The sequence below is a fragment of the Oratosquilla oratoria genome, chromosome 1 (genome assembly GCF_046742065.1).
Source record: "Oratosquilla oratoria isolate Oo_2021 chromosome 1, ASM4674206v1, whole genome shotgun sequence".
Taxonomy (NCBI): Eukaryota; Metazoa; Arthropoda; class Malacostraca; order Stomatopoda; family Squillidae; genus Oratosquilla; species Oratosquilla oratoria.
Window position 1 is genome coordinate 107,521,586 of NC_134777.1, and position 27,013 is coordinate 107,548,598.

At 47.1% G+C, this 27,013-nt stretch overlaps 1 protein-coding gene across 4 annotated transcripts in view; it reads right to left on the bottom strand.

The window, feature by feature from the left end:
• LOC143024761 (uncharacterized) overlaps positions 1-27,013 on the bottom strand; it is a 271,674-nt gene that overhangs the window by 120,485 nt on the left and 124,176 nt on the right. For all 4 annotated transcript variants that reach the window (XR_012966299.1, XM_076183888.1, XM_076183902.1 and 1 more), the window contains exon 5: positions 18,785-18,920. Coding sequence is in view for 3 of the 4 variants with exons in the window: in XM_076183888.1 (XP_076040003.1) it covers positions 18,785-18,920 (136 nt within the window). In the remaining variant the exon portion in view is untranslated. The remainder of the gene's footprint in view (positions 1-18,784; positions 18,921-27,013) is intronic.

A 27,013-nucleotide genomic window follows, 5' to 3' on the forward strand; every position in this document is an offset into this window, starting at 1 on the left:
AACAGCATTGAAAACGAAAAAAAAGTAAAACTAGGATAAAAATATGTGAAAAGCTAAAAATGTTAGTTCAAAAAACGAAAGGAGGGCAGCAGAAAGGAAAGAAAATAAAGGAAAAATGGCAGAGTCAAAGTTGGAACAAAATGTATTAAAAGGAGAAAACTGGTGCTAGCCTTCTACAAATAGAAATGCATGCTTTTGTGCGCATGCGCAAATGGAACTAAATATGCGTACGCATAAACGAACAAGCACAAACGAAGACAGGCACAAAATAAAAACATACATATAATACGCAGGTGAAACAATGTACACACGACGCTGACTTAAGAAATGAAAGTAAACAAAAAATTACAAGAAATACAAAAGAATAAACGAGTAATTAAAGTACTTTCGCATACCATTACATCATTTTGAAATCGTAATGATTTACTTTAGAGAGCAAATGTGCATTTTCCCAAATGATGATGTCAGCGAGTTCATCACAATCATACCGGCGCAGCCACATTAAACAATGACACTCATTTCACCGAACTCTGGAGTTGTCCAAAAGCAAGAGTCGACAGGCTTCCTAACCACCTGCGGGATGAGCGAGGAAAGGGGGCAGGCACATCTTGATACGTGACGCCGCATACGCACGCACGCACGCACCCATGCAAACACACACGCACCCACCAAAGAATCGTGACACCATCAGTCATCATCCCACTACTAAGGAGCTTGAGATACGAAGCCAAGGGAAAGACTAAGGCAGATAAAGCTCAAATATGGTAAAAAAAAAGCTTTTATAAGGATAAAACTTTGCCCTTACACACACAATTCCTAATACCAATTCCTGTCAAGGGAAAGGTGGTATAAAGACACATCATTATCAAAACTACGAGTAAATCTACAGACACAATTATTACATCCTGTATGAACAGTTTCCTGTGTATAGCTAAGGTGGTTGACCCCATAATTACTGAAAAGGCGACACACTCCCACAGTATTTAGGGTCTTTAGGGACTAATTTCAACTGCACTGTCAAGGGGAAGAAGACAATATACACAGGACCCTGTATATTCAGCCAAGTCAATACAACTAGACGAGTACGCACATGCAGTTGTCTTCCCCGTGTGTGTGTGTGTGTGTGTGTGTGTGTGTGTGTGTGTGTGTGTGTGTGTGTGTGTGTGTGTGTGTGTGTGTGTGTGTGTGTGTGTGTGTGTGTGTGTGTGTGTGTGTGTGTGTGTGTGTGTGTGTGTGTATGTGTGTGTGTGTGTATGTAGGCATGAAAAGTAGTGTGACGAAATATAAAATGAAATAAAAGTGTGAAGACAACCTAACCGAGACATGAAAAATTAATACTGCTGGATAATGGAGACGGCACAGGTGGAGGAAGAAATGCTAGGATTCGTGGTGGTTGTGAAGGAGAAAGAGTAGGAGCAGGAAGAGGAAGAGGAGAAGGAGTAAGTGGAGCAGGAACAGGAAGAGGAGAAGGAGGAAGAGGAAGAGGAGGAGGGAGTTGAGGTGGTGATGCAATTGGGGAAAAGATAATTTGTCGTGGGGGTGCTAGGGGCCTAGGGGCGTAGGCGTAGGGGAGAGGAGGGTGATTTGGCGTGTGTGGGGGGGGCGATGAGAGGTCTAGGTGTGTGGAGATCGAGTCTGTAGAAACAGAGGGGAGATTGGTGAGGACACAGTTGGAGGAGGAGGAGGAGGAGGAGGAGGGCAATTACGGTGGATTGTTGGGGTGGAGGCGGGGATGCTTGGTGATAGGGGAGGGGGGTGGGGGGAAGGTGAGACGAGTGGATTGGGTGCCAATCGAAGCGCGCGAGAGGGAGGGAGGGAAGGAGGGTGGTAGGGAGGCAGGGGGGAGGAGGGAAGGAAAGGAAGGAGGGAGAGGGGAGGGGGAGGTATAAGGAAGGCTGTGACTCCCTTATTTACCTGGCACTATTCTCTTCCTCCTCGACCAACTTGACCATGGCCTCACTTGGGTTCTAAGGCTACACAGAGAGGAACCCCATGGTGGCCCAAAGCTAAACCCTTTTCACCTTGCGTCGTGGTGAGAGGAGGAGGAAGATCAGGGCGAGGATATGGTGGAGGAAATGGAGGTGGAGGAGGAGGAGGACTAGGAGTAATAAGAGAAGAACGAGTAGGAGGAGGAGGAAGAGAAGAAAGAAGAGATGAAATAGGAGGTTGAGGAGGAGAAGGAGGACGAGGAGGAGGAGGAGGAAGAGGAGCAGCAGCAGGAGCAGAAGGTCTTTTCTGGAGTGGCGCTCCCGTCCAGGGTTGGTTCACTGGCATGTTACCTTTTTTCTGCTCCTCCTCCCTCAACCTCAATCTCACTTTTTGTTTCACGGAGAGTCTAAGTCTTCAAAAGTTTGCTGCTGCTAGAGGTGAGGTCCGACGCGCAGGCAGCACAGACACCCCAGGGGCATAAAGATAAGATTTTGGGGCTACTGTAGAAGCTCGTGTGAACGCGGGAGTAACGCTTCCTTGTACGGAACTGTGTAGAACGTGGGCGTAAAGGAATACATGTGAAAAAGAGTGAGAAAAACGAAGAGAAGATGAGAGAGAGGGAGAGGGAGAGAGAGAGCGAGAGAGAGAGAGAGAGAGAGAGAGAGAGAGAGAGAGAGAGAGAGAGAGAGAGAGAGAGAGAGAGAGAGAGAGAGAGAGAGAGAGAGAGAGAGAGAGAGAGAGAGAGAGAGAGAGAGAGAGAGAGAGAGAGAGAGAGAGAGAGAGGAAACAATGGGTGCGAGTGTCTGTCGTCGGGCAAAAACCTGAATGAAGGCAATTACTGTGCTCAGCTCATTCTCATGGTAGCCCCAAAACCATCCCCCAAACAAGACGCAATCCACTAACAACAACAACAACAACCAACTCAAAGTTATTGACAACTTTCTAATGCACACCCCTACAATTGAACTGCAAGTCCTCCTCACTCTCACTCACTTCAACCTCCTCCATCCTTCCTCTCTCCCTCCATCCGTCCACAACCCCTTGAGGCTCTCTCTCTCTCTCTCTCTCGATGCCACCGCCGGTCACTTTCACGTCGATGTTGGTTTCCCATTCCCATTCGCGATTATCACTTCACTCTTATCATCGTTACTATCACCATTATCTAATATAATCACGTATGAATGATTTTTCGGAACTTTGGGAGATTTAGGCTAGGTTGGCTAAGACTTTTTTCTATAATTTTTTTCTTAGCAAACGATACTACCTGTAAGATCGCCCTTTCTTTTGAGTTCTGATGAAATGCATTTACAAAAAGAAAAGAAGGTAAATAAGAAGACGAAGAAGCAGAAAAAAAGGGGGAGGAGGAGGAGGAGAAGGAGGAGTAGGAGGAGGAGGAGGAGAAGGAGGAGGAAGAGCAGGAGGCAAGAAAGAAAGGAAAAAAAAATCGTTGGTCCGCGAATTTGTCCTTTGGCGGGCATGCGTCAGCTTTTCACGAATACATACACACGTGCGCGCGCACACATGCACACACACATGAGAGAGAATATTTATATCTTCTCGCTCCTGTCTACGTCCTACCTATGGGGAGGGGGAAGGGTTTAGTGAGGGGGGGGTGTCCTCCCCCTCCTGCCCTTCAGCCTGCTTATCCCAAATTACTCCCTTCGACTCCCAACCGATCCCTCTTGTCCCTTCTCCTCCTCCTCCTCCTCCTCCTCCTGATTCTGCTGCTGCCCCTGCGTCCCAATTCGCTGTGGTGATTCTTCCGGACTCTTCTCTTTCCGATAACCGTCCCTCCCCTATGTTTTCCCGTCCAGGACACCTCTTCCCGGCACTCCAAGGATACAACCCAGCAGACACTTCTGGGTCCTGACCGAATAGACCCCAGTCTGTGCTCTTTTGAGTCAAAACATGCCAAGGATTAACTCTCTCTCTCTCTCTATCTCTCTCTGTAGCACGTGCGACCAGTTTTATATGGATTATTGTTTGGATTAATCAGACGATTTTACTCAAATTTGACCAACTGCTTTTACGTTGACTTTGTGGGTGAATCCCGCATTTCGAAGTGACACTACTTTCCCCTAACCGAAGACTCCCCCATCCAATGACTCCCTCCCTCTCCCTCGTCCTCCGTACACAGACGAACCGTCGCCGGTTCCCCGATGGTGGCACTACTTAGCGGCCGTGCAGCGCAGCAGGGTCGTTACGGCGTATCACCGCCAACCTCCAGCATCAGCTCTCCCCCCCCTCACCCCCAAGGGGCGCGGCGCGGCGGCTCAATCCGATCCACAGCTTTAATTTCATCTGCTATCAAGTCTTTTCTATTTGGCCGGGCGGCAGCTGCTAATCAACCCCTTTCAAACCGCCTCGGCTTCATCAATCTTCTTGGGGCTGAAGACGCTGAAGGCCGAAAGTCGAAATCGTTCTTGTATCCGGCAGACTCTCCCCGAGGCGGAGACGAAGGAGAAGACCAAAACGGAGGTGTAGCAGGAAAAGGAGGAAGTGCAGGCAGGGAGGAGAGGAGGAGGAGCAGGAAGAGGAAAAAGGGGAAGAGGAAGAGGAGGAAGAGAAAGAGGAAGGGGAAGAGAAGGAGATAGAGCAAGGGGGGGAGAAGGGGAGGGGTGGAGGAAGAGGAAGAGGGAAAAGAAGAGGATGAGAAGAAGGAAGAGCAGAAGGAAGAGAGGAAAGATGGCTGGGGAGGAGAGAGCGGAGGGGGTAGAGGAAGAAGGAAGATGAACTAGAGGACGAAGAACAAGAGGAGGAAGAGTAGGAAGAGGAAGGGAAGGAAAGTTCTTCCTTTTTCGCAGACTCCCTCGAGACCACCACTGTTCATCTCCCGTCGGTACTTTGGGCTCTCAGTCTTGCAGTTAATAAAGCAAACAACGTTTTACCTTCGCCGCCACGCAACACAGACTTACTTGGCGTCTTCTCCGTCGTCGTCGTTGTCGTCGTCGTTTCTTGCCTTTGTGGGCTTCAGATGCACAGTCGGTCAAATGAGTTCCGAGGTACAACGGGGCCGTGAGCCGAACTTCTTTCACCAACTCCGCGAAAAATTGGCTTACTAGTTTTGCTCTCTCTCGCTCTCTCTCTCTTTCGCTCTCTCTCTCTCTCTCTCTCTCTCTCTCTCTCTCTCTCTCGGGTGAGACAAAATTTATACGCTCTTAGGAAGGAGGGATAGAAGGAGGAAGGGAGGGAGGGAGGGAGGGGGAGGGAAGGAGGGAGAGAGAGGGGGGAAAGAAGAGAGAGACCGGGAAGAAGAAGAAGAAGAAGAGAGAGTGGGAGAGAGAGACCGGGAAGAAGAAGAAGAAGAAGAAGAAGAAGAGAAAGAGAGAGAGAGAGAGAGGGGGAGGAAAAAAAAAGCTCATTTCCATCTTGAACTTTGACCCTGTTTGCGGCGCCCCAATCTGCCGACCGTAACAGAAGAGTCCCACGAAGCCTTCGAAAGCCCCTCCTCCTCCTCCGCCGCCGCCGCCCTTTCCAGCCCGACAGTCCCACCCCGTATCACCATCGAAGCATTAAAAGGATGACAGCCTCGACGCCGCAACACGACTCTTGTATCCAATAGCACCCCCCCCCCCGGGGAGGGGGGTGCACCACTCGGCCACAATACCATTACCCTCAGACACAGTTTCGCCAACCTCCTCCGCCAGCAGGAGATGATACCTCCCTCCCTCAGCAGCAGAACCTCCAGGTTTCCTTGCTGATCCCAAGAAGATAGCCACAGTGCAAGCTCTCACGATTCATAAGAGGCCCCACTACTTGGAATGAGTGTGTCTGCCTACGCGTACTCGCACGCAAGTGTGTGTGTGTGTGTGTGTGTGTGTGTGTGTGTGTGTGTGTGTGTGTGTGTGTGTGTGTGTGTGTGTGTGTGTGTGTGTGTGTGTGTTTTGAGGGTGAACGAGGTGAAGAAGACAGGAAAAAGAGATAAGAGGGTCGGGGTCCTGCGGTCGAAGGCGTTAAGGTTGTTCCTGGTGCAGTGGCTGCCTTCAATCACCAAGGAAGGCTCGGCGGCCCAAGGCTGCACCAGAAGTCGGAAGGTCAGCAACAGGAAGAGGAGGAGGAGGAGGAGGAGGAGGAAGAGGGAAGAGTGAGGAGGAGGAAAAGTAAGAAGAGGGAGAGGGAGGTGGAAAGATGAAGATGGAGAGGGAAGATAAAGGAGATGTGAGAGGAAGTTGGAGTAGGAGGAGCAAGGAGGAGGAATAGCGAGGAGGAAGGGGAAGGTGGTAAAGGGAGTAGGAGGAGCAAGGAGGAGGAATAGCGAGGAGGAAGGGGAAGGTGGTAAAGGGAGTTGGAAGAGGGAGAAGAAAGAGGGAGGAAGAAGAGGGGTGAGAAGGAGAAGGAGTAAGAGGGAAGAGAAAGAGTAAGTGGTGAAGGAGGTGGAGGAGGTTTGAGAGAAGAAAAAGGGGGAGAGGAGGAAGAACTGGAAACGGACGATGAATAAGAAAGAGATGAAGGAAAGGACAGTGGGAAGGGGACAAGAAGGGTATGAAATAGAGTAGATGAAGAGGAGGAGGAGGAGGAGAAAGAAAGGAGGAAGAGGAAGAAGACTAGGATGAATATTAGAGGGAAGGGGATAAGAATGAAAATAATAAGAATGATGATAAGGTGAATAAAAATGAGGATGAAGGAAAAGAGAGGAGGAAGAGGAAGAGGAAGAGGAAGAGGAAGAGGAGGAGGGGCGGGGAGGGGAACAAGGAGGGGCGGTGGATGAGGAGAAGACTTTGTCCTCCTCAATAGGGCCCTGGCTAGCTAGCTAGCAAGTCTTGGCGAGTTGGTCTCTTGAGGACTTTTCGCAAAAACACTTGAGAGAGATGCTCGAAATGTTTAAAATTCTCCTTGTCCTGTGTTTTTAAAAGTTACGCTATGCTTTTTAATTTCTGGTAAGACGGAGGTGGGATGGCTGCAGATAAAAATAATCACGAAAAAAGAACCTCTGCGCTTGCTCAAAAGAGGGCGCTGCTATGAGTCTGCGCATGCCTTCACGGGGGATCACTACAGAGGCCGCCCGCAGGCTCTACAGGCGACTGCGGCTGTACTGCAAGGCATAATACTACTCGTACGTAGGCGGCACCACGCTGGCGTGCGTTCCTGCACGTTCTCCCAGAAATCTTGAGGAGGGAACTGGAGCTTACGTGTTTATGCCCGAGCAACATTTTCGAGATTTACGTATGGCTGACCCTTGATTACTTTATTCACCCGAAGGACTGGAGGGGAACTTTGCGCCGCAGCATGAATGGAGTAAGTGGCCCTGAACACGAACGGAAGGAAAGAGAAGGAAAGAGTTGGGGAGAGAATGACAGGATGGGGAGTAAAGATAAAAATGACAAACGCGACGGGGTCAAGCGAGAGACTCCCAGCGGATGTTGAGGATACCAGATTGAGGAAGTCTAAGGACGGGAGGCCTGGGAAACAGGGAGGAGAAGAAGGAGGGGGAGGAGGAGGAGGAGGGGGAAGGGGAGGAGGGCGGAGTAGGGAAGGGTGAGGATGAGGAGGTGGGGGAGGGGGAGGATGAGGGAAGGGGGAAGATGAGGAGGAAGAGAAGAGGAGGATGAGGATGAGGATGATGATGATGAGGAGGAGAAGGTGGAGGAAGCGGTGGAGGAGGAAGAGGACGAGGAGGAGGAGGGGGACAGGAAGAGGAAAATAAGGAAAAAGAGGTGGAGGAAGATGAGAAAGAGGACGAAAACATTATTTCCAATCCCAAACAATGAATCGTTTTGGACCCAATCATCATAGCGAAAGAGTAGAGACGACGACGCCATCAGCAGCTTTTATTCTGATTAATACCAGTGTGGACTCCGTCCAGTTTAAATGAGAACTACTCGTGTGTAGGTGATGGAGGGGGGAAAAAGGGCCAGCTCCCAGGAGGTCGGGGACAAAGGACCCAGCAAAGCCCACTAGAACGAGAGAGCCATCGCCAATCCAGGTTTGGAGTCAGCCGCCGCCGCCCTGTCAGTAACATTTTGATATCGCTTAACAATAATGCGGATACAAAAGATTAAAGAATACGATTAAAGAAGGAATGGATGAATGTGTGTGTGTATGTGAGTGTTTGTGTGCATGTATGAACGTATGTGTGTGTTTGTGTGTGTACCTGATTGTATTGACATAATTGTAGTACTGGGAATTTGAGCTATCTATGGTCTTCCTTTCCCGTCCTCATACCTCCATTAATCAAGTTCTGACTTAATTTATGTTGGTGGCCTTCTAACGTTTTCCGCAAAATGATGCATCTACGAAAAAAACTAAGCTTCCTAACACCTTTTAATCAGTTTGTCTTTTTCTAATTATTGCTATGACTTTGATTCCATACTTACAAACCGTGTCTGTCGATTTTTCTATTCCTTTCTCTCCTCCAAATATCATATCATTTCTCTTCGCTCATCCAACGTGGGTAGCCCCAGTTCTTCTTGTCTCCTCATTTGTCATATATATATATGACATATATGGCGAGACATTGTGACAAGTTGAAGAATGTGGAAAACGACGACACGGGTCTATCTCCAATATTACTCCTAACCTAAACCCAAATACTTAAAAATATTCCCTTCCTCCAGTTTCTCTCCTCTAAGACTTACACTCTGCCTACCACACTTCCAAAATCAAAATCACTACTCCCTTTCAAATGAGTTTCACTTAACGCTAACACATCCATTTTCCTTCTTACAAATATTCTGCATGTCTCTTTCCCTTTCACTCTCATCTGTACAACAATCACGCACATTCAATGACACAAATCTTAGGATTCTGGCTGGAAATCTCCCAGACCCTCTTATGTCTTGACTTCTCGTAGTACAAGTATACAAAAAACAGGATACCTAGTCCCATCAATCCATTTCCGCTTTGTCGCTTTTTACGACTCCCATGAGAATCACGGTGGCAGATTTCTTTCTCCCCCTACCACCACAGGGGACACAATAAAGGTATACTCATTCAAGTTGTAAAGGACAATTTCAGGGGAACAGCATAACGGAGAATTAGTCATGGTAAAAAAGTAGCATCATGCCTCTAGAAGTAGATATCTTACTCTAACATCAGGTAAATAACGTGTTGCTCTAGTCCGTAGGGGAGCCCCAAAATAGTACCTAAAGTATTGGCCGATTACTACTGTGCAAATAATATGAAGAAAAATATACAACCAATACTCCAGTACGAGGTATGTATGTATTTTGTTTGTATGTATGTATGTATGTATGTATGTATGTATGTATGTATGTATATATATAAATATATATATATATATATATATATATATATATACATATATATACATATATATATACATATACATATATATATATATATATATATATATATATATATTGACAAGTGTAAAGACAAATGGTTGGAGTGAGTGGTGTAGGGAAATTCTAGGATGGAGCAGACGCACTTTATTCTCTAACGTTTCGAAATGTTAGAGAATAAAGTGTATATGCTTCATCCTGAAATTTCCCTACACCAATCTCTCCAACTATATATAGATAATAGTGAGAGGGGATATACTTATTAACACTATCCTGTAATCATTAGAATCTAATGGTTCGTTGTCGGAATAAACAAAGAAACAAATAAATAAACAAGCAAATAAACATAAATTCCTTTTCGCACTATGTTTTAAATTCTACTGCTTTGCTCAGATGCTGCTTCCGCTTCTTAACTAGTTAGTGGCAGAAGGCCAGAAACCGTTGCTACAAACTCGAAATCCACACGTGAACTACCAAAGACTATATGTAGAAAAAAATGACTTGGACAGACTGTTCATTTCTCCTAAGAAGTCAGTCACTGAATGCAAATTCGATCCGTTCTGTTGGTAATTAATGTCTGAAATTAAAGAGCTCTTATAATGAATGGCAAGCAACAACACTGCTCATGTGAAGGAGTTTGTACGGCAGAGTCAAGAGCAGGGAACGAAATGTGAAGTCGGCGCTTGGGGAAGCAAGGCGGCATCCGGGGAAAGTCGGACGGGACACCAAACGAACTGGAGAACAAGGAGAAGGCTCATAGCATCTTTGTGGAGGAAGAGGAGGAGGAGGAAGAGGAGGAGGAGGAGGAGGAGGAGGAGGAGGAGGAGGAGGAGGAGGAGGAAGAGAAGGAAGGGGAAAAAGGAGGAGGTGAAGAAGAGGAGGAGAAACAGGAGAGAAGGAAGAAGAGGAAGAAGAGAAAAAGGAAGAGGAAGTGAAGAGGACGAGAAACAGGAGAGGAGGAACGGGAGAGGAGGAAGAGGAAGAGGAGGAGGAGGAGGAGGAGAGATGGGGCGGGGGAGAGGTGACGCTTCACTAAAGGTGATGAAATCAAGTGGAGCCCTTCCCTTCGCCGCGCGCAAGAAAGTAAGGGGGCGCGGAGGAGAATCAAAGGCCAATGTAGGCGCGGGGAGAGAGAAAAGGGCTACAAGGCGCCTTTGTGCCCTTGTATGTGCAGGATAACGTAGTTCTCAACAAGGGGAACCTTTTCGCTACCTAAGGGAGATGGGGTTTCACAAACAGCTGAGGCGAACAACCTGGCAGTGGCCAAAGTACAGTCGAGTGGTGAGCACCAAAATGAAAAGGTCCTCTTGAGAGAGAGCGAGTTACTTTTTGATTTTTATTCGCGCGAATTCCTGACAAATTCATTAAGCTGCCGGGCAGGCATAGTTTCGTGTTGTAGCGTCAGTCAAGTTAGCTTAAATGTGGAAGCGTAGATTTATGTGGTTCTTATGAATTGTTTGTTTAATGTGATGATTTTTTTCTTCCTGTTGTCCGAATCCCGCACTTGCTACAGTCCTGTGTGTGTGTGTGTGTGTGTGTGTGTGTGTGTGTGTGTGTGTGTGTGTGTGTGTGTGTGTGTGTGTGTGTGTGTGTGTGTGTGTGTGTGTGTGTGTGTGTGTGTGTGTGTGTGTGTGTGTGTGTGTGTGTGTGTGTGTGTGTGTGTGTGTGTGTGTGTGTGTGTGTGTGTCAGTCAGACAGGAGACCCAGGATTGTAGGGTTTCGCGAACAAGGGTTTTCCACTCAATTAGGCAGGTCGGTGCTTTTAAAAAGGATTCACGGTTGCCACCAGCCAGGGTTGAGCAGCTGTCGCCGAGAAATTTTTGGCATGGCACCCCATTTCGAGTCTTCCAGCATTTCTCCAGCTCTCTTAAGGTATTTCTGTGTATACTTGGCATCCATTTTGTTGTTGTGATATCACTGCAAGATTATTTGCATGTGTACTTTGATGTGTTCTGGGATAAGGGGGGGTCGTGTGGGACAAACCTGAATATCAGTGGTGATCCTCACGGATCATCATTGGGCAGGATGTTGACCTGGCATTGCAGTTGGTTGGTTGGTTGGTTTTGCCAAACATTTCTTCTTCTGTTTCTATGATATTTCCTTATTGTATCTAGGGAAGATATCAATGACTTTGTTCGAGCCTTGCCACCATTACTGTTTTATCCGGTGGTACCTCCTCCTTGTTAAAATCATTTGGTATTACTTTCAAGAGGTGTGTTGTAGAAGTGGTCTACTTGGACTTGAGGTTGGCTCAGTGTGAACGGCATGCGAGTGTCGATCCTTTTCATACTTTGACAACGGTGGTGGTGAGGAGTGCGACGGGCATGCCTGCCGTCTGCCACTGGAGCATCTGGCGGCCGTCTGCCTGCACTGGCACCTGGGATGAGGATGAGGTGAAGGGAGAGGCGGAAGGAGTGGGGGAGGGAGAAGTAAAGTGGGAGTAGGAAGAGGATGGGGCGGTGAAGAAGGTGGAGAAGGGGAGGAAGGGGAGGGTGGGAGAAGGGAGAGGAGAAGGATAAGAAAGAGGAAGAGCAGTAGAAGGAGGAGGAAGAGCTGGAGGAAAAGGAGGAAAATGAGAAAGAGAAGAAATAAGAGGATAATGAACAATAGTTGGAGGTGGAGGAGAAGGAGCAGCAGGAGAAGGAGGAAGAGGAAAAGGAAACGAGCAGGAGAAAACGAAAGAAAAGATAGAAGTGGAGGTGGAGGCAGAGGAGGAGGCGGCGGCGGCGGCGGCGAAGGAGATGATAGAGGAAGAAGAATAAGAGGAGAAAACGGAGTAGGAAGGAAGAGACCAAAAAGGGCCAGGAGGATGAGGACCACGAGAAGAAGAAAGATGAGGAAAAGGACAAAGAGGATGAGGAGTGGGAGTGACACCAGGAGGAGGAGGAGGAGGAGGAGGAGGAGGAGGAGGAGGAGGAGGAGGAGGAGGAGGAGGAGGAGAACCAAAGGCGGCATTTAGAGATGAGGTTCAAGAGTGACTTCAGAGGAAGAAGGAGGCCCACTCAGACAGCCAAACAAAGAATGGGACCCAGGAAGAAAATAGAAAAAAGAAAAAAAAAAGTGGGAGAGGGAGGGAAAGAAAAAGAGAGAGAGAGAGAGAGAGAGAGAGAGAGAGAGAGAGAGAGAGAGAGAGAGAGAGAGAGAGAGAGAGAGGGAGAGAAAGAGAGAGGAAGAGAGAGGGAGAGAGGAGAGAGAGGGAGAGAGGAAGAGAGAGAGGGAGAGAGGAGAGAGAGGAGAGAGAGAGAGGAAGAGAGAGAGAGAGAGAGAGAGAGAGAGAGAGAGAGAGAGAGAGAGAGAGAGAGAGAGAGAGAGAGAGAGAAGATGGGAGGGAGGAAAGGCAATTCAATAGAAGTAAAGGGAAAGGAAGGGAAGATTGAAGCGAAGAGAAAGAGGAACCGGGAAAGAGGAGGGAGATAATGTGGTTATAGAGAGAGAGAGAGAGAGAGAGAGAGAGAGAGAGAGAGAGAGAGAGAGAGAGAGAGAGAGAGAGAGAGAGAGAGAGAGAGAGAGAGAGTGAAAGAGGAGAAAAGGGAGGATAGAACAAGAAGAAGAGAAAGGTAAGGATCAGCAGAAATAGAAAGAGAACGAGAAGAAACAGTAGGAAGAGATAGAGATGGAGAAAAAAGTTGGGAAGGTGGTTTGCACGAGGAGCAAACGAGATCCTGCCTGGAGTGGGAAGTGCCGACAAAAGCTCGGAGGACGAAGGAAGGGGGGGAGGAGGGGGAGGAGGAGGAGGAGGAGGAGGAGGAGGAGGAGAGGCAGTATAAGGAGGCGGAAAAGGAAGAGAGGGAAGGCAGTGACGGAGTAGGAAGAGGAACACGAGGAGAAAGACGAAGAGGAAGATGAAGGGGAGGACGAGGAAAGGACAATTGGGAGGACGAAGAGGAAGGAGAGGACGAAAATGTGAAATAAGAGGAGGTGGATGCGGAGGAAGACGACGACCTGGACTTGGGGACGCCGCCGCCGCCAGGTAGAGAAGGAGAGAAGGTCGAGAAGAAATAAGAACAGGGCGAAAGAAACAAGAGGATGAGGAGGAACAGGGAGTTACGGATAATGAGGGCGGCGAGGGACCATGCATGGGGGCGGGGGGGGATAGATATGGCGATAAGGAGAAGTACGAGGTCGGGGAATAGGAAGTCCAAGAAAAAATGGAGATCAAGAAGAAACTAGAGGAAGAGGAGAAATAGAAAAAACACGGAGATGGATGAAGTGTGTGGGGGGGGGGAGGCTGCTCTGGGGAAGGACTGTCAGCACAAAAGGGGAGGATTTCTCTCTTTACATATACGGGGGGGGGGGGTCCTGAACGCCTTCCCCTCCACTCCTCACTTGTGCAGATCCTGCAGTCTCCCTTCCCTTCCCTTCCCTTCCCGGCCCTCCACCTTTTCTGCAGACACTTCCTCCAGGATTCTCCTTCCACGGCCGGCCCTCCATTCACTCCTTCGTCCTCATTTTTTCCTTTCTCTTCTCTACATACTTGTTGGCCTCCTGTGCTTTTCTTTACGCAAAGGAGGGTCAGGGAATGGGTTTCCGCAGGGAGAAGGAAAAAAGTTTACTTGGAGAAGTAGAGATGGTTGTAGGAGGGGGGCGCGGGGGGGGGGGCTGTCCACAAGTCCTAGATATGTCTCTCTCTGTGGGAAATTAAAACATTAAAGACGAGATAAAAGGCTGGAGAATAACAAAATAATGCGGTGTACTTCAAGTAGTACACACACATTACATATATATATATATATATATATATATATATATATATATATATATATATATATATATATATATATGTATGTATGTATAGATAGATAGACAAAGAGAGAAGGAAGAGGAATAAAGAGAGCAGGAGTGTGCGCGCTGTACGTCGTAGTCCGTATCTGATGGCATCAAGCAAACCGCAGGGACACGGTAAGATGTAAGAATGAAGACTCGAGGAAGAAGAAGAAGTGAAATAGGAGAGGTAGGAAGGCGGAATGGAGAGCAGCAGGGGATGGGAAATGGAAGGGAATAATGGAGTGAGGGTGGGAGGGAGGGAGGGAGGGAGGGAGCGCTAACCGTGCCGAGCCTCACAGGGGAGTAGTGTTAGAAGAGGAGTAAAAGTGGACGCAGAAAATAAAGAAGCAGACAAAGAAAAAGAATAATAATAAGAAGACGAAGAAGAAATAATCACGAGGGCTGTACATGAAGCCATTTATACCGAGTGGTCACATTAAAAGGATTTTGTTCTGCCCCGTGCCTGCCGGGCGATGTCATTCGCCCAAGAGAGGGTTCTCCCGAGGATTTCTCGAGGACGGCACCAAGGAAGGAGGAGGACGACTTACTGGCACCGAGGATGCAGAGGGAATTCAAATATACATTCACAGGTGTGTTTTTTTTTTCTCTTTTGGGTCTCTCAAAAATTCGGTAATATCTAACATTTGGAACAGAGATTTCAGAAATGTAGATAATTTCGAAAACCAGGAGCACTTTCTAATATTCTGGTACGTTTTCGAAAAGAGATCTGGTCCTGGATACTAGTGGCGAATTCCGATTTTTACAAATTCCCAACAGAGAGCACTATCCGTTGAGGTAGGATGAACATTACTGCATCATCCTTCCCGTCACTGTGGTACAACTTCGCTCTTGTGCCAATCGAAATTCCATGTAGCTGGAACCAAGACTCTTGGGGCTCTCGAGTCGCCGTGAACCCCCCCCCTCCATATTTCTGTGAAATAAAACCAGCTGGCGCCACCATAAGGAAATCTTTGAAGTCCGGATCCTCGCTGTGGAAGTAGGGGGGAATTGCAGGTGCACGAGGAAGAACACGCAGAGGAGGCGGCTACAAAGGACGGAATCTGAAGAAGGTTCCACAGAGGCTCGAGAGGCTCGCAGGAGACCCATGAGCCATGAAGAAGAAGAGGCGGAGGACGCGCGCCTTCCTTCAAGAAGGCTTCTTCTGCAGAAGCCCCCTAAGAACGCTGATCACACGCGAGGAGGCGAGAGAGGATGAAATGGTTGCCGCGAGGCACGCCGGCGACGACGAAGGGGACGAAGAAGAAGGAAGGGAACGATAAAGCCTCTAAAGGTAAGTGGGGGCTGGGGTGGGGGTGGAGACAGAGAAAAAAGAAGAAGGAGAAGAAGAAGACGAAGAAGAAGAAGAAGAGGAGTAGGAGATCTGAGGGGAAGAAGAGAAGAAAGAAAAGGAAGAGGAGAAGGAAAAGGATTAAAAGGAAGAGGAGAAGGGTGTGGTGGAGAAGGAGGTGGAGGTGGGTGAGGTGATGAGGAAGTGGATTTTTTGCAGGAGCAGCACCTCCTTGGGTTCGAGGAGGCGGATATTCAGGAGCAAGGCCGTGAGTGAAGCGCTCGAACATTCGAGCTTCGGATTCTCCTTTTGTTGAACTAAATACAAGAGGCGGGAATCATCAGAAAGGAGGGGGGGTGAGGGAGAGGGGGAAGGGAGAAGGCGAGGAGTTGGGGAAGGGGAGGGTTTAGTGGAGGGGGGAGGGGAGCGAGAGTCAGGAAATTTAGTGATGAAGAGAAAACAAAGGGGAGGGTGGGTGGGTGGGTGGGTAAGGCGACCAATGGGAAAGAAAGGAAGGAAGGAAAGTGATAGTGAGAGTAAAGGGAGAGGAAAAGAAGGTAAAGGATGAGAAAGGGAAATGAAAGAGAAAGGAAAAAGAAAGAATGGGCGAAGCAAGGCGAAGGAGGGGAAGAGAAAAAGAAGAATAAGGAGGAGTAAGAAGAACAAGGAGAAGAAAGAGAAGGAGAAGAAAATGAAAGAGGAGGAAGAAGAGGAAGGAGATGGTGGTGGAGGAGAGAAGAAAAAGAAGAGGAAGGAGGAGGAAGCAGAATATGAAGAAAGCGAAAAAAAAGTTGAAGGATAAGAGGAAGAAGAAAGAGATGGAATGGCGAAGGGGAAATAGGAAGTGGAAGAGGAACAGAGGAGAAAAAATATGAAGGAGAAGAAAGAGTAATGGTGGACAAGGAGGAAGAGAAGGAGAAGAAGAAAGAGAAGAAGGAAGGCGAGATGAAGAAGAGAAGGAGAAGGAAGGCGAGATGAAGAAGAGAAGGAGAAGGAAGGCGAGATGAAGAAGAAGAAGAGAAGGAGAAGGAGGGCAAGATGAAGAATAAGAATGTGGCCGCTTCGGTCCAGTTGAGCACCTCCTGTCGTAAGGTCTTCACTTTTTTTCCATCAATCCTTGAAGTTCACCCAAAGCCACATACCGATCCGTCGCCACGTTTTTTACGCATCAATTCTTATCTCCATATTCACAGTTCACCGTCAAATCCATCCATCAATTTCTCAACTCCATCGAAAAACCCTACCGCTCTTCCTCAATGCTGCCACTGTCACCAACCCCCCTCCCTGCCCCCCTCCCCCGCAACCCTTCTCGTCCTCCATTTCCCTCCATCGGTTTCAATAGCTCTTCGAGGAATAGCACGATCCCAGTGCCACCCACCTCCTCCTCCTCCTCCTCCTCCTCCTCCTGCGGGAGCACCATTGAATAGAGCAACTTTATTTAGTGGTTACTGTCTTGGGTTCGACCACCACCCGGCTCAACGAAGCACCAGAATACGTTGTCTCGAATTCACTCCTCCCCCCCTCCCCCGCCGCCCACCCAAGATCCGATGAGCAGCTTCTGTTCTCCAGACCCATCTTCACCAGAGAGAAGGAAGGTCGCTCACTTGCAACCCCCGAATAACACACCATAACATTTGTCTTTGGCTTCTGGCTTTCGTCCCCAAGCACGGTACACGACGACACACCACAATCCCAGGTTCCCCAATCTCGCTGCGTTAGTCTACGTACTCGTTATTAGGCTCTTTTACCTTCTCGTCCAGTTACCAACCAACCTTTTTCGTCGTGCAGGTCCCCATTTCAACATCAGTTCTTCCCGGAAGCCACCAACCTCTCGTTGCTCCTCCTCCGCCTCTTCCTCGTCACAGCGGACCTTGATTAACTTTCACCTTCTCTCGACCCCCTCCTCTCCCTTCAGTCACTCGTCCCCTTACTGCTACCTACCCTCAACTCACACATCTAGAACTCGAGGCTGACTTCCACTTCCTATCCATCTTCCCCTTCCTCCACCACAGCTTTCCTTTCCATCCCACTATACATGATACCTCGCATTCAGAAATATGTTCTACTTGCCATTATCATCATTGTTAATCATTGTGCCATTGTTAAGGGACGTAAGAGTTTGGTTACTGTAAACTGCATGAATTGGGTAAACGACACGCCCAAACGCACAGCTAATTAAGGAGTAAAGAACAAAGAGAAGAAAGGGCGAGAGAGTAAAAGAAACAGAAAACAACAACAACAACCCATTTCAACGCGCCTCTCCATTTTCATCCTAACCACGACCGTTCCCCGTTATCCTTCTTCTTTCTCCCTTGGAACTATTGTGTGGACGGACTGGCTGCATCCCATCCACACACTCACCTACACCTAAATATGAAAACGACCTAACCTCCCTCGGCTTCTTTACACACTTTCCTAGTGTAACACACCCTTTTTTTCAACGCTTTTCCCCATCTTTTCACTCTTACCCTTTCCATCTTCCCTCACCCCTCTTTCGTCCTACTCCCTGTATTCCTCCCCTTTCTACCTCCACAGTCCTTTATCTCTACACAATTCCCCTCCTTATCTCCCCTCTCATCTTCGAATGTTGCTTAAATGGATCATACCAGCTTTTCTACACCCTCGTCCAGCCACTCTCGCTTCCTTCCAGGTCGATCAATCAAGGCTGTCAGGTGAAAATGACGCCTACCTCACCCACAGGCAATAGATTACCTATTCCTAGGCCATCCATCCATCCTTCCATCCTTCTTCCCTTCCCACCACACCTGCTCCTCCCCACATCCTCCACATCTCTTCATCCATCAACTAGACTATTTACAGCCTTCAGTCCCTCCCTTGAATCTTGTGTTGCCGTTAGCCATGAAACTCATCTTGAGCCGTTTCCCCTCACCGTCACCAACACCACGGCCAGCAGTAGCAACATCCTCGACTACACCACCACAACTAGTATAATTACACAACTATCAATACGCTACCTCCCTTATATGGGGTGGGGTGGGGGGGAAGCTCTCGGTATATAGATCAATACGTTCCCTATGTTGTGCTGACAAGATAAATTTGGTTCAGTGCCTCTGTTTTGGGGGCTTGAGCGACATCCCTGGGGGGCCAGTCGTCACAAAACATTTTTTTTATGGTAGGATATTAATCCCCATAAAGAGTAATAACTTTTAATTTCTATTACTCTCCCACTTCCTTAAATCTCTCCTTTGCCACCTCTATTACTCCATCTCTTTGGTGTGATATTGATCCCAAGGTGGATAGAATAACGGGCTCCTTGTGATGAAACATTTATCTTGATATGGTTAAAATTACAAGCTCCCTCTGATGAAACATTGATAATAAATACAAGCATTACAAAGATCGGACTATACAATCTTTGAACTACCATCCAGCACAATAAATCAAGTCCTGCACACACACACATTCAAACATAAACACACGCAAACGCACACACACAATCAATACCTATTTGAATGAAGTTCCCTTCATTCGGTGGCGGCAAGGGTCAAGTTTTCATGCGCGTGGCAGCATCAGTCCCGTCGAGATTGGTATGTACACGTACCTTTCTGGAAGGATCCCGCTCATCTGCGACGAATCGCCCAAGTGGGACTTGAAGGAGTTGTAGGTGGTCAGGTTGTGGCAGTAGTCCCAGTTCTCCGGCGTGCAGCTCCAGTTCGGCACGGTATCCTTCTTGTTGACTGTTGAAGGAAAGGAGAAGAATCAATATCAGGTCGAGCAAAAGTGAAAGTTTCATGCCTACAAGATATTACACTGTTCACTGCAGAAGAAATACACGAACAGATAAACAGAAACAAGCTAATAAACAAACTATTAGAAATAAACAAGGAAATAAAATAAGAGCGCACAAGTCATGACGTTACTATACGTCATGTTAGTGCGGTGTATTGACTGCTGAAGACAAGACCACGCCTGTCCATGCCGTGACCAAGGTCAATTTACTCTAAACTGATCTTGAACGCGACTTTACACAACACTACAAAGACATTATCTTCATCGTTGTGTTGTCTTTACCCCCCCCCCCTCAGAGCTAAGGTGCGCATCTGGTAGTCTTGAATCTCCCTAGTACATATGCTTCCGGTAAATGTTGTACAAACTAAAAGAAAGTAATGCGTCCGTGTTTACTAAGCACTCCTTTCAGGGAAGTAAACTATTCGACTAAAAACAGACGCTACACCACGCCACCCTGGAACAAAGAAGAGAAAGACGAGACTTGTTGACCAGCTATAGAAATCATGAGAGGTATAGAAGTCCTTGCTAGAGAAAACTACTAAATTGGGATGCGAGAAATACAAGGGGACATGGAAGGAAGGAAGCTCAAAAAGGGCAGTTAAAGAAGAGACCTGAAAAAGAACAGCTTTCTCTATAGTGCTGGATGTATGTAACAAACTGGACGAAATGATAGCGTGTACAAAAACCATACACGTTTAAGAACAATTTAGTTTACTGCAAGATATAGAGACAGGACACTACGAGCGTAGCTCCCCTTCCCATATGATACAACTAGGTAAATACAAACAGGCATTCTAAACCTGCCAGGATTATACGTTGTATAAAAAAGAAAGTTAGCAAATCTCATTTTCAATTCTATTTCCTTCCACTCTGGTGACCTAATCCAAATTAAAATCCGAGGTGCTTCCTATAATGCTGGAGGAAGCTGAAGGCGGCGCCATTTTTCACGTGGGCAACTTTGGCCATTCCGATTGGTGGAAAATTATAAACTCCCCGGCCAATCATTTTGCACATTAAAACTTTCGGACATTTTCATTGGTGGAAAATGGCACTCTCTTGAGAATTTAAAGGATTTCTGGAGTCACTAGAAAGAAAATTGTATCCAATATAATTTAGTATCGCTGTTTGAAGACAAAGGATTTCGGTCTCGGTGATAAACAAGAAAGCATCCGAAATGTTCAATCTGGTGCCCAAAAAGTGCCTTCACCTCCTTCACTTGAACGAAACCACCTGGCGGAGGAGGCCACGATGAAACATGTAATGTGAACAATCGTGGCGAAGATGTTCAAGGACCCAGAGATGTTTCACTACGTAAATATGAAGTTCATTGTTTAATTCTATATTATATATATATATATATATATATATATATATATGTATATATATATTATTTCTATATTAGAAAATGTAATATATTGTGAAATAGAATACTATAGAGAAAATCCATAACTTATTCCAACAAACGTTATACAGTATTTGCATACCAAACTCCTTTCTGTAGTTGAAGACTTTCTAGCAAGAATATTGGTAGCAAATTCAGGACAAAGCTAAGGAGTAGGGCAGATATAAGGAGGGCAGGGTGAGGAGGACTGTCACGACCCACTATGGGCCAGGCTTGTCGCCACACGGAAAAAAAAAGTTAAGGACGTGCGCAGCTCGCACGAATGGCAGAGTTTGGGCAGGATTAAACTCTTCGTTAAAATAAGTTATTATTTTCAATATTAAAATAGACGCAAACAACTTTAATGAACATAGAATAAGAAAAATGTAGCAATGCACATTAATCATAAAAAAATGAACATATATATGTTTAATGAATCATAAATGGGTACCTAAACAATTACCAGTTTGTTTCAGTTTTAGGCTTCGTACGTAGAACCTGGAGTGGAGAACATTTTTTATTTAGGTGATAGAATACGCGTACAACGTCAACCGTCTGTAACGGTCTTTATGTCTCGGGCCGAACAGGTCATTTGGGGAGAGAATCATGTGTGATAACCTGTGGTAGTATGTATGGGGTCGGGAAACACTTATGGTTGTTGGGGAACACGTAGACGATAGGTTGGTGTCTCGTAGTGAAGAAATAACAGAGAAAGAGAGAGCGTGTGTAGAGTCGTATTTAGCTTTCGTTGTAGTTTGGAAGATGTCGGAAATAATTCGGAAAAGCGAAGGCTTGCACTTCGCGTGCAAATCGACGAATAAATAAGAGAAAAAATAAAAATAGATAGACAAATAAATAAATAAACAAATAAATCTACGTAGTTTTCAGATAAACCGTGGGCATCTGCTTTTTTTTTTCTTGTCTTCTATCTGATAACAGATCTCTTTCTTGGTTATTTTCTTGTCTCTCAGCTTTCTCTTGTATCTCTGTTTTCTGTCTGCTTGGGTCTCCGCTCTGGTTTTCTGTAGTCGCCCTCTGCCCGGTCTTATATAGCTTGGGCATTGGTAATTACATTTCGTGGATGTCGATACGTACTTGAACTAGGTAGTTCAGCTACTTCTAACCAATGGGAAAGGAAAACATGTTTTCACGCCAAATTATATAACGTTTTCCGAGCTAGGCGTCATCTGACAGAACGTATTCGAAACCCGCCACAACTGATGGGTACTGCGCTATGGTTTACTTGATAACATACATTTTGATATACACACATACATATGAAATATATATCAAATTTCTTTCCACAGGTAACAATAACAACATTAATAATAATACACAACACATCATGTTCACGGGAGGCGTGCCTTAAAGATACAAACAGGAGACCTTATTCACGCAAGGGCGTGACACAGTACAACTTAAGGATTCTATTCACGCTAAGGACGTGACAAGGACAAAGGAGAGAACACAGGTGAGGCTGTATGAATCATGTGGTACGATTGATCACATGACAGCAGAAAGGATACACTCCAACTTGAGCACACACCTGCCCGTGACAGCGTGACCCGACCTAACCCAATCCAGTGTAATTATTCCTAATTACGCACCACGAACGCTGCCCAAGCGGTATATACTGTACATATCGGCTTCGGCCACATGTCAAGTCAGTTCAGTTCTAACCTCACTAATAAGTCTTTTCTTTTTACCGTAGCCCCCCACATACATACATGCACACATACACACACACACACACAAATATACACGCACACATGCACGCACGAACACACACACACACACATATACGAATTTAAGAGCAAACTAGACATTGCGAGATGGAATGACGGGACACCACAAGCGTAGCTCCCCTTCCCGAAAGATACAAACACAAATGCATGCACCCATCACACACATCAGCACCTAAAGGATACACACAGTCCTGTCCTACACAGGGAGCCTGTGAGGGGGTGGGGGCACCATCCGCCCCGCCAGTAGCGCAAGCGCGGATGTGCAGGAGTCGCACCTTCAACAGATTCCCCGATTGCCTTCATTATTCCCAAGCACGAGGCTGCTGCCTCCTCCCTACCCTTCCTCCCTGCCTACAAAAAAAAAAATACTCTCCTTTCGTTTGCTCTCTCTCTCTTTCTCTCTCCTCTCTAATACCCCCTTTACTCTTCATACTGACTACCTCTCTCCCTCCCTTTACTACCCTTTTCTCACTCTTTTTATTACCTTTACGTCTCTCCCACTACCTCTACTGCCTTTCTTCCACTATCTCTACTTCCCTTCTCTCAACACATCTGCTACCTCTCTCTCAATATCTCTACTACTTCCCTCTTTCTCTCAATACTTCTACTCCTATTCTCTCTCTCTCCTACCTCTCTTTTTCCTGTTATACCTTTCCTTCCTTCACAATTTTATCAAACATCTCCCACAACCTTAATCCCTCTCTCCCTCTCTATTCACTACCTCTCTCCTCGTTCTCCTGCTTCTGTCAATCACTTTTCTATTACCTCTCCATTCTTTCCTATCTTATTCCATTCTGCATTTTTTCTCATTCTAGCCAGTCCATTTACCCCCCCCCCACGTGGCCCAAGACTGTTCAGGTCCCCAGCCATCCTTCATTCCTTGCCTGCCTGCCTGCCATCGTGCTTTGGTGCTGCAGCAGTACTCTATGTGACCCACTGGGGATCTTCTTCTTCGAAGTCTCCGCCGCCTCCTCCTCAGCCTCCTCCTCCTCCTCCTCCCCTTATCTCCAAATCCTAATCCTTCGTCGGGCGGCTCCTTCTTGGCCCTTCCAACACCACGAAGACGACTGACCTCTTCTCGTTTGCTCTAGCTAATGCCAGGTCAAGCCAGACGATGCCATTTGGCCAAGTAGGACCCCGGTTGGGGGTTGGACCCGCTCCGATGTGGGGTCTCGGTCGAAGGGCAGGGAGGGAGGGAGGGGGAGGATCAACAGTCGAAGCAAGGATTAAGAAGGAATTCCTTCCATACATTCATACACACACACAGAGAATGAGATAGATAGATAGATAGATAGTGAGAGAGAGAAAGAGGCGCAATCAAACGGGAGTAGGTGGATGTTTTGTTTCCTGCTGCTGCCACGGACGGCACGAGGACAGGAAGGGCGACCGCTGCGGGGGAGAGGAGGGGCGGCAGGGGCCACGACGACGAGGGGACTGAATGGAGGAATGAGAGAGAGAGAGAGAGAGAGAGAGAGAGAGAGAGAGAGAGAGAGAGAGAGAGAGAGAGAGAGAGAGAGGAGAGAGAGAGAGAAGAGAGAAGAGAGAGGAGAGAAAAGAGAGGAGAGAGGAGAGAAAAGAGAGAAGAGAGAGGAGAGAGAAGAGAGAGAGGAGAGGAGAGAGAGAGAGGAGAGAGAACAGAGAGAGCAGAGAAAAAGAGAAGAGGAGAGAGAGAGAGAGAGAGAGAGAGAGAGAGAGAGAGAGAGAGAGAGAGAGAGAGAGAGAGAGAGAGAGAGAGGCAGGCGGGGGTAGATAAATACATGTGTACAATACCAATGACATTTTAATGTGACAATCCCTAAGGCCATTTTCACCCTATTTCCAAGGCAATCTCGCCCTTGTGTGCACCTGGTCCAGCACCAGCGGCTTTGAAACGGCCCGCGCGCGAGCGCGCGTCATTACGGCAACGAACGCTAGACGCCGCATCATTTCGAGCCAAAGAGTGAACCCACGGGTGTCCTGAATGGAGGCGTCTCAACTTTCAGAGGAAAAGGAAAACTCAGAGTCTATCTTCAGCTGCCTTCAGCTCGCAGAGATCTGTTGACTATCTTCAGCTACCTTCAGCTCGCAGAGATCTTTTCACTATCTTCAGCTGCCTTCAGCTCGCAGAGATCTGTTGACAATATTCTGAAATTATTTCAGTGCCAAATTCAGCGCATTTTCCTTACCCAGTGCTTGCCAATGAAGAGGAAACGTGGCGTCTGTTGTTCTCTCTTTAGTGAAAAAAAAATCTTTGTGCATGACAGCTCTCCTTGTGACGACTCGCCTCAATATTGTGCTGAGTGAGGTCGTTCTACTTCCATTCCACAGAAAACTCCCCCAAATTCTTGTGTATGTGTGCCTCTGAGTGCGAGCGCGCGCTCGTGAAAACAAAGAAGGTACAGCATGTGACAAGAGAAACATGAGAACAGAAATGAATTCGATGCTTCACAAGAGTGGATGAAAGGGTGAGAGAACGAAGTGGAAAGGAAAAAGGAACCCCCCGAGGGGGGGGAGACATCACCTGAAGGAAAACAGATTAGGAGAAGACAAGGATTAGGAATAAGGGCAGCAGGAACACGGAGGACGCTCCATTGGACGCTCCATTGGACGAGGAGATATATGGAGGAAGGAAGATGAACAGGAGAGGAGGAAAAGGAGAAGGAGTAGGGAGGAAGGAGAGGGGAGGGAGGAGGAGGGTGGTAGGAGAAGGGAGAAGGGAGAAGGGAGGAGGGAGGAGGGAGGAGGGTGGGAGAAGAAGGGGTAGGGAGGAGGGGAAAGAGGAAAGGGAGGGAAAGAGGGGAGAAGAAATGGAAAGGACGAGAAAGAAGAAGGAAGATTGAGGAGGGAAAGGAGGGTGGTAGAGGAGGTAGAAGGCGGAGGTAGAAAATGAGGAGGAAGAAGATTAAAAAGAAGAAAAAAACGAGGAAGAAGAACCAGTAGGACCACAAAGAACGGGGAGAGGAAGAGGAGGGGGGAAAGCCGGTGAGGGATCGGTAGAATTTGGAGGAAGCAAAAGATGAGGATGAAGAGGAGGAGGAGGAGGAGGAGGAGGAGGAGGAGGAGGAGGAGGAGGAGGAAGAGGAGGAGGAAGAGGAGGGGGAAGGGAAAGGGAGGAGGAGGCGAATTCCCACTTCCTGTCCAATGGAGCGACCAACGAGCAATTGCGAGCTTCCTCTTTTGCCGCCATCCCTCCTCTCTTCCTGCTCACCATCTCTTCCTCGTCTTCTCTCTCTCTCTCTCTCTCTCTGCTCATCACCATCATAAACCACCCTTACTACTTCCACCACCACCACCACCACCATCAACAACAACAACCACCAGCCGCACCCTGTTTCACTTCTTTCTCGGTCTCTCTTGATTTCCACATTTTAAGTTAATATCCCTTTCATTTTTATCATTTACTTAATCTTCACTATTATTTTTTGTTCTGTCCCATCTCCTACTGTCGTTACTATCTGCATACCTCCTTTCTGCTTTATCTATCTTTACTCTGTTCTTTCCCTCTTCCTTCAGTCCTCCTGTTTTCTATCTTTCCTGATTCCTCCTGTTTCGATGCCTTCCTCCTTTTTTCTATTTCTTCCTCCAGTGCTCTTGCTGTTCCTCTCTCTTTTTTCATTTCTTCTTTTTTATTTTCTATTTCCCAATTTCATCAGTTTTGTCATTCTTGTGCCCATTTCTCTTTTTATCACATTCCCTCTCCTTCTTTCTCCGCTTCCCCCCCAATCCTTTCTTTTATTCTTTCAATTACCTCATCACTTTTATCCTTTCTCATTTTCTCTCTCTCCAACTCCAGCTCCTTCGCTCCTCCTTCTCCTCGACCATTTACTGTCGTCGTCTTACAGGGACTCCTCCCCTCACAAGTTCATTCACCAACACACTTTTTTTTCTCTCTCCAACAAGAGGATCCTCCGCATCTACCACCTACCACCCCCCCAGCAGCACACTCGTCCTCCCCACCCCAGTTGCTCCCTCCCTCCTCATTTTCGCTTCTCTCCACCACGGGTGATCTCCACGTTCGTCCTTACGAGAAGATCCACTTCGCCACCTCCTCCTACTCCACTTCGTCTCGCTCTTCCTCAGCTTGGCCCAATACTCTATTCCCTTAGTTCATTCCTCCTCCACCAACTCCACAACTTCATCATGCGCCTCTTTGACCAACTCCACATTGGCGATGCAGACCACATGTGCCTTTCTTGGAGTTAGGGGGGGGGGCGTCGATCTCCTTTCTCTCTCGTGCAGACGTAAAATCCCTTGAACTTACTCTGTTTCTAATAGATGAATATCGAAACAAATACATAAATAAGAAAGTAATAAATCACGATCGACCAAGACTCCGTTTTGTGGTGAATCCGAAGCTCTGCTCAATAAAATCCTCCGGTATTAGCCACAAAAGGTTCAGTGTGGGGACTCCATCGGGTCGTTCAGCTCAGTGGCGAGTTCGATCCAGGTCCTGTCTCACGAACGAAAAGGATTTCAGTTCAATCCCTGAGAGCTACAAGTAAACGATTTGGATTTCTGAGCAGAATGGGTACAGGAGACGCCTTCGGCCACAGCCAAGTGCCCTCTGGCCGACGCTAAAACTTGGCCTCATTTCTGGGTACTACAGAATCAGCGTATTTATTTATATCGAATATTTACGATACGAATAAGTTATCGAGGTTGTGTCGGAGTCATTCACGTCAAAAACCTGCGACTTGAAGATAAGAGCCTCTTTTGAAGCCATGAGTCAGTCACTGTAGGCTAGAAGGTAGAAGTTGAGGAAAATGTATCCTGAGTGTCTGACTCACAAGAAAAACGGAAAAGGAAACAAAGCCCTTAAAACTAAAATAAATAAATGAACAAGTAAATAAATAGACGATCCAATAAATAAATAAATAAAACAAAACGAGTCAAAGGTAAACACTTGTGTCTGGTCGGAAGAAATGCAGCACTTGTC